This window comes from Macrobrachium nipponense, chromosome 23 (assembly GCF_015104395.2).
Source record: "Macrobrachium nipponense isolate FS-2020 chromosome 23, ASM1510439v2, whole genome shotgun sequence".
Lineage (NCBI taxonomy): Eukaryota > Metazoa > Arthropoda > Malacostraca > Decapoda > Palaemonidae > Macrobrachium > Macrobrachium nipponense.
This window is the reverse complement of record NC_061090.1, coordinates 28,025,531-28,033,586: the sequence shown is the minus strand read 5'-3', so window position 1 is coordinate 28,033,586 and position 8,056 is coordinate 28,025,531. Positions and strand designations below refer to the sequence as shown.

The 8,056-nt window shown below is 37.5% G+C and overlaps 1 protein-coding gene across 2 annotated transcripts in view; it reads right to left on the bottom strand.

Annotated features, from left to right (window-relative positions):
- Positions 1-4,738, bottom strand: part of LOC135199816 (cytochrome P450 2L1-like) — an 18,640-nt gene extending 13,902 nt beyond the window's left edge. Inside the window, exons 1-6 of one of the 2 annotated variants that reach the window (XM_064227959.1) lie at positions 4,213-4,738; positions 2,937-3,047; positions 2,505-2,595; positions 1,748-1,881; positions 1,355-1,573; positions 649-848 (exon numbers count right to left, since the gene is read on the bottom strand). In XM_064227959.1, coding sequence (XP_064084029.1) covers positions 649-848; positions 1,355-1,573; positions 1,748-1,881; positions 2,505-2,595; positions 2,937-3,018 — 726 coding nt within the window. In that variant the 5' untranslated portion in view covers positions 3,019-3,047; positions 4,213-4,738. The remainder of the gene's footprint in view (positions 1-648; positions 849-1,354; positions 1,574-1,747; positions 1,882-2,504; positions 2,596-2,936; positions 3,048-4,212) is intronic. The other variant, XM_064227966.1, reaches the window with a different exon arrangement.
- Positions 4,739-8,056: the final 3,318 nt, after the last annotated feature.

Below are 8,056 nucleotides of genomic sequence, written 5' to 3'. Positions count from 1 at the left end.
ATGGTAAGAATAATCAGCCTCGACCAAAGTCACCCAAAACAGGCTCAACCAAAGGCACTCACCCTAACAGCCTCCGCCAAAGGCACTCACCCTGACCAGTTTCAACGGAAGGAACCAACCCCAATAGCCTCAACCAAAGGCACTTACCCTAACAGCCTCTGCCAAAGGCACTCACCCTAAACCCTCAACAGAAGGCACCAACCCCAATAGCCTCAACCAAAGGCACTTACCCTAACAGCCTCTGCCAAAGGCACTCACCCTAAACCCTCAACAGAAGGCACCAACCCCAATAGCCTCAACCAAAGGCACTTACCCTAACAGCCTCTGCCAAAGGCACTCACCCTAAACCCTCAACAGAAGGCACCAACCCCAATAGCCTCAACCAAAGGCACTTACCCTAACAGCCTCTGCCAAAGGCACTCACCCTAAACCCTCAACAGAAGGCACCAACCCCAATAGCCTCAACCAAAGGCACTTACCCTAACAGCCTCTGCCAAAGGCACTCACCCTAAGCAGCCTCAATGGAAGGCGTCACTCAACATTCTCATCCTAAACCATATTTACTCACTCCAAACAGCCTCAACCAAAGTTACTCACACCAAACAACCTCAACTGAATGTATTCACTGCAGCACTCTCAAGTACTCACCCCAAACAGGTTTTTCGCAGCAACCGCAGTCTTCTGAAGAGCTTCCATTTTGAAGACTTTGTCGACGACAATTTTTGGGAAAACCTTCTCCAAAGCTGGGCAAACAAAGAAGGCCAAAAGTGCCCTAGGGTCGTCCTGGAGAGTTCTCATGATCTTGATGAAATTGTTGACCTCTTCGTCGTATAGGTCGTACCTTCGACCTAAAAGGAATGGATAAATAGTTATCCTACGTTTTGACTGTAACTATTGAAGAACAGAATCTGAAATCTTCTACAAGTGAGACATTTGTAGAAGTCAGCCTCTTTCACTTCCCTTTTGGCAACTTTCATCCTTAGCTTACGTCCCGGGAGATCAAAACTACAGACAGGTGACAGGGAAAATTTGGTGACAATAGAGCTTTTACTAAAAATAGAGTATAATATGAAGTCTCTCAAACGTTTCCATAATAAAAATATCTTATGTTCATTGCATGGACACGACTCATTTGAAATCATTGGCAAAACCCCACTCGCTCACAACCATTGCAAAGACCCCACTCACTCTCTATCAATGCAAAGACCCGACTTACTAGCGTTATTGCAAAGACTCGACTCGCTCGCAATCAGTGCAAAGACCCGACTCACTAGCAACTATTGCAAAGGCCCAACTCACTAGCAACCATTTCAAAAACCCACTCACATGCAATCATTGCAAAGACCTGACTCACTTGCAACCATTTGCCAGACGACGTTCAGAACAGCAATATTCAGAGACTCTGGAAACTTGGAAGGTTTTCCAGCATATTGCTGGAAGTCCTTGACCAGGCAGTGGGCTTCGTGGATGATGGCTTCGTCCAGGCTCGATTTGCCCATGCCTAAATCTCTCAGGTTCCGGAGAAGGAACCGCCGGGCGTTGACCCACCTTTGACCGTTGCTCATGATCACGCCTGGGTCATTAAAGGTCATTGTTTGAATAGGTTGGGTCACACTTGGAGTATTGGAGTAATTGTCATAGTTTGAGTGAGAATGTGGTGCTTGTCTTTTGAAAGAAAGAAAACTTAACAACACGAGGTTAATCTACTTGTTTACATTCAGATACTTTGAGAAAAGGTCAAGGTCACCTGCTTCCTTCCCGTCCGTCAGAAAATGGAAAACTTCGTAACTGGGGCGGTCCGAGAACTCGGGGCTTCCCAGGGCGTCCTTCATCAGTTTGTAGTCGCAGATGTAGAGGAACTTCATTCCGAAGAAGTTTAACCTAACCTCCAGGAATAAAGGAATAGAAGAGGATGAGGTAAAGGATAGGAAATAATTGGATTAGAAGAGGAATGTAGTTGACATAGCAGAAGAATTTTTTTGTTGACTCGGATGTTAAGTCTACAAACTACTTTGTTGTTGATGTTGTCAGGGGTGTTGGTTCGCGGGGGGGGGGGGGGGGGGCGAGTAGGAAAGCCCTATGAAAGAGCCTAAAAAGGTCTGAAAAAGATGTTTTGCGTTTGAGTTAAAGATACAGGAATTTTAAGATTGGATATTAATTATATCTCTATTAGAACGAAAATGTAAAAAAATTAATAACTTGCATGCTAAACAGTAGAAAAAAATTATTTCTGATAAAGTATAGCATATTTATCTTGATTTCTGTTGGTGAATCAAGACTGTATTTGACCGTAGATTTTAGCACGTTTTAATTTATTTGGTCTACTGATTTTAGGGATTTTTGTGTATGTATCCCAGATATAAAATAAAGCATGGATACTTCCGGACTGCTCCTGAGCAAGAGCCCGTGCAAGCACAAGGCTAGCTTAATCTAGAAGGAGTAAACGAGGAAATAATACATTTAAAAATAAGACTGAAAAAAGGGGATTACCAAACTTCACTCACATGAATACGTCGCCATATTTCTTCCTGTAGTCCACGATTTGCTCCAAGTTAGAGGCTATGATGGTGCCAATAATCGGATACCCAAGAGGACCTAAAAAGTTGAAAATTATTATTATTATTAGTAAAAAAAAGGGGGCCAATCTATATGACCCAGAGAGGGATTCATACCTTGAGGTACCCCACCTACAATGACGTCATTCTACGACCCAGAGAGGGATTCCAACCTTGAGGTACCTCACCTATAATGACGTCATTCATCTACGCATTGCAGGAGGTAATTACAATTTTAAACCCTCGGATTACAAGGTCTGTTCGAGGGGGCTGTTTCAAGACCAAGAGCCCCCCCTCCCCCCCCCAACCCTCCAGCAAAGGCGAGATTAATTGAATGGGCTTTTATCATTGTGAGTTCTAGTATTCTCTCTCTCTCTCTACCTGGAGGCAATCCCTTGGGTCTCTTGAGCCAATGGCGAAGGATGAGAACGAGGGAGAGGAAGAGTATGATTTCGAGAATCATCTTTGTCGCGAATTCTATTCCGCTCAGAACTGAAAGAAAAAAAAAATAAAAGCTGAATTTATTTTTCTGCTAAAACAAAAGGTCATGCATTATATAACCACAATGTTAACTTGTATGCAAAATATTATTATTATTATTATTATTATTACTTATTATTATTATTATTATTATTATTATTATTATTATTATTATTATTACTGCTTAGTTTTCATTGTTTTATCTCTGGTCCTTTGTTTGTTATTTCCCATGTAATTAATTCTTTACTCAATTTCTTTTCCTGTAATAATAAGTCACAATAATATCGTGAAACTGAGGAGAAGTTAATTAAAAATCTAAAATTTTTATCATTATTATTATTATTATTATTATTATTATTATTATTATTATTACATAACACCAGCCTCAAGGTGTATTACCTCGTAAAACAAATTTCTTAAAATTATATATATTTTGGAAAACAGAATGGCGATAATTAACAAGTAAGTAAATATAAATTGCCAGAACAGATAAGTTACACACACAGCAAATGATTACAAATCAGAAAAACGAGAGAGATAGATTGTTAAAATACCAGGCCTTTTTCCTCCTAAGCTGATTAGATAAGGAGAAGGAACAACAATGAAGTGGAGAAATAATCACAGTATTGTAAAACTTGATACAACTACCGCGCACCAAAAGACGGTATATATATCATAAACACAAAACAAAAGTCGTGAACATAAACAAAAGCATAGAAAGGAGATAAATAATGTTATAAAAAAAAGTTGAACGTAAACAAAAGCATAAAAGGAGATAAATAATGTTACAAACACAAAACAAAAGATGGCGAATATCTCTACACTGATCCAAAATTTCACTCGTTGAAATTCGATGTAAACCAGACCACGAGAAGAAAAGAAAAAACGTTGCATATCATATCTCTTAGTAATCTTTAATACAAAAAACGCTTATTTTTCTTCAACATTTCACTTAAAATCCAAAAGCTTTAAAAGAACTCTCATTAGATAATCACATCATTAATTTGACATTTGTCAAAATCAAATTCACTTCAAAATTGTGATTTTTTTTTGTCAAACTCCAAATTAGCCTCATCTCAACTTTCATCATTAATAGTATCTAATTGTATCATCGAAGTAAAATTAAATTTCGCCTTTTCCTGACGATCATTTCAAACCAAACAAATTGGATACCTACAGATTTTACACTGAATCCTGCGACTGGCTTCGGATTCACACAAAACTCACAGACAGGTCTACTCACAATGGGTTATGAACGACTACTGTCACTAGGGATAAACAAAAGGAGAGTCTATAGTATATCAAGGCCTCGACTTCTTTGTAGTTGCCATATAGTGCTATCCTGAACCGCTTGCTCTTTCATGTGACGTCATTATCACCGGGAAGAATTAAAGATTGCTTTTATTTATAGTTTTATCTAACCTTGTGTCTTTTTTTTTCCTTTTTTACCTTAGTAAGACTTCCTGTTAGGCCTGAAGAAAGGGTAAGAGAGATGAAAAGCTTCTGGCCCTACTGCGCTACATTCTCTCAACCTCTCTCTTTTCCAAAAAGTTTAACCGTTAATTCGATTAGGCCTATTGCTAAGTACATGGGAGCCAATTTTGTGTGTATAATATTTTTCGTCATTTATTTATCCGTTTTCACAGTTTAATGGGTGTCTCTGCTTCTTCTATTAAAATTATCCAAAATTTGCGTACTTTGCGCTATATAGGCCTACTTCATTATTTAAACCAAGGTCTCCGGAACTGACAACAAAAGATCTGCCGGTTTGCAAAAAAAATAAAATAAAAAAAAAAACTATTCCTAGCATTTGCTGGAGATGTTTTGACGTGTGTTTGTGTATGTGTTTGTGTGTTTATGTGATGTCTGCATATGTGGGAAATCTGTCGACAACTGAGACACCAGAAAGAAAAATTTCTTCTTAGGCCGACTTGATGGATGAAGGAAATCGAAATATAAAACCATGAATGAATTTATCAATATATATATATATATATATATATATATATATATATATATATATATATATATATATATATATATATAAACAAGCATTCATGACAAGTAGCAGCATATTCCATGCAATTCATCAAATCCTTTTAGAAACATTTTGTCGTCAAACAAACAAACAAGATTGTAGTAGGTACTACACATATATGAAGAAGCAGTCTTACTCCAATTTTATTCATTGAAATTCAATATTAACTTAGACGGACATTAAGCTGACAAAGACACAAACCAACAAAAAACGAAAAAGAAAGCACGACAAAACACAAAGTAGTTTAAAACGTATGCAACAGTCATAATGACATGCAAACTTGGATGAAAGCACGGAGTCATAATGACTCTGCAGAAAGAGAGAGAGAGAGAGAGAGAGAGAGAGAGAGAGAGAGAGAGAAACACTCGACCTTTGTTCATGACTCCGAGATTATGAGAAAGTATGAGATTCGTCGTTCTTATCTGAGTGATGAACACAATGGCTACTCTGGAGGTCGTTCGGTTAGCAAAGCTTGAGAAACGTTTGTTGATTTGGGTTGGTACTTGGATGGGAGACCTTGTGTGATAATAATATATATATATATATATATATATATATATATATATATATATATATATATATATATATATATATATATATATATATATACTTGGGTGGGAGACCTTATGTGTAATAATATATATATATATATATATATATATATATATATATATATATATATATATATATATGTGTGTGTGTGTGTGTATGTATGTATAAAGCCACAGCTCCTAAAGTAAAACGTGCATTTATGCCTTCACAAGAAAGCCCAATAATTATTATAGTACCCAGGGAGTGTGGAATTAGGCCTAAGCCCTAAATGGAGATAAGGTGATAGGTCTTTTTTTCCCTAAAGAATTGTAAATATCATGATTATTTGCATTGCTATACTGATAACGTCTAGTCTTATCTTTCTCGCATTCATAAAAGTAATTGGTGTTGTCATCCTGAGTATCTAAAGCAGAAAGTGAATATTAATTTTACGGATTCATTTTTAATTCGTCTTTGAAGTTATTTCCTTTTATTCACATCGAGCATCCAATACCAATGAAGCTTTTGAATATATTTACGGTTTTTTTTTATTTTATTCCATAACGTATATTTGACAGATAGAGTATGGAGATAAGGCCAAAGATCAACCGCTGAAACTGAAATTTACGATAGAAAGGTCTGAAAGGTGTAACAGGAGGAAAACCTCGCAGTTGCTCTTTGAATAAACTGTTAGGAAAAGGTGGAAAGTAAGATGAAAAAAAGAGAATATGAAAGGAGGTGCAATAAAAGGAATGAAAGGGGTTGTAGCTAGGGGTCGAAGGGACGCTGCATAGAACCTCATGTAATGCCCACAGCATGAGGTGCAGTGACAACATTACCCACCTACGGGATTAACGTATATTTGTCATCGTCTGATTACGATAACAATTACTTCATTATTCTCCGTAATTCTATCCCTCTTTTATTTACTGATTGTAAATATAGAATTATTGTATCACACAAACCTTAATTATTCAAAATGATTTAAAATGATCGTCCAGACGAAGGACATAGACTCAGTTACCAGCGCTTAACTAACCCAGAAGACTCTAGGCCGACTTCTCAAGTGCTGTGTATGTGACTCCCTTTGCGTTTGTCTTTCTCAATTGCATACCAACATGAATGCATCACTTCCTTATCTATCAACTGATAGTGTTGAATTGCATTATGAACACTATGGTTGCGCTGGTACACTTTAGAGTTTCAAATGACTAGTTTGAACTGTCTACCTCGAAGCAACCTGCTTTGTATCGTTATTACGACGAGGGACTCAGGTTCCACGAATTGTTTTTCTTTATGTAGTAACAAACATTCCACAATCGTTGTCAATAATAAAATTCTTTCAAGAAATAATACCTGATGCCACGGAAAAGTATCTCATAAATTAAAATAAATAAATGACCAGAAATAACAGTCACAATGCAAAATTGGGTTCCCATGCACTCAGGAATAGGCCTAATGGAAATAAAGGTTAGAATTATTAATGTGTTCTAGTTGGAAAAAAATATTGGGTGGTTGGGGAGAGAGAAAATTTAGCAATAGCAACTGGAACTTTTCATCTTTCTTATTCCTTCTTTTGGCATAACTGGAAATCTTACATAATGAATGAATAAGGACAGGCATTCTCTAATTCCCCTCGGTGACAATGTCACACGCAAGCACAAGTGGTTCAGGTCAGGATAGCGCTATCTGACTGTGGCGGAATCACAAGCTCAAAAAAACAAGCTGCAGAATCCCCCCACATATACCTAATCAGTCCAGCTGCCAAAATCCACCCTCAATCACACTTTCTTCAATACACAACAAATACAGCAGGACAATTGACGAAAAAAAACAAAAAACAAAAAAACACAAAACACATGTACTTACCAATCAATCCAGTCACTCCCAGCTATCCTGTGCTGTCCGCTGTCGAGGTCACAGAGATATAAACAACACCACCACCAACAACAACAACCACAACCACACACCAACAACAACACAACAACACCCAAGGACTACAACCCAACAACAACCAATGGCAACCACAACACAACAACCACCAAAGAACAACCACAACTCAACAACAGACCACTGCACAAACAACAAGAAAAAACACACAAAAGGCAACACACACACCCACTAACAACACCAAGAAATCACAACAACACAGGCACAACAATTCTAAGCAAACAACATCGAACTTAGCAAGAACTAAACAACAACAAAAAAACACACAAAACTCAACTGACTTAATTCCTCCAATAACTGCTGTCAACACTACTGTCACCAGCTCTCACCAAAGACTCACTTAAGACTGACTCAAAAACACTCAAAACACAGAACTCTAACAATCAACAGGACCAGCAGACAGCCCAGAACCTACCAACAACCAATTCAGCCATTAACCATCCATACAGCAATTACACACTCTCTCTCTCTCTCTCTCTCTCTCTCTCTCTCTCTCTCACAC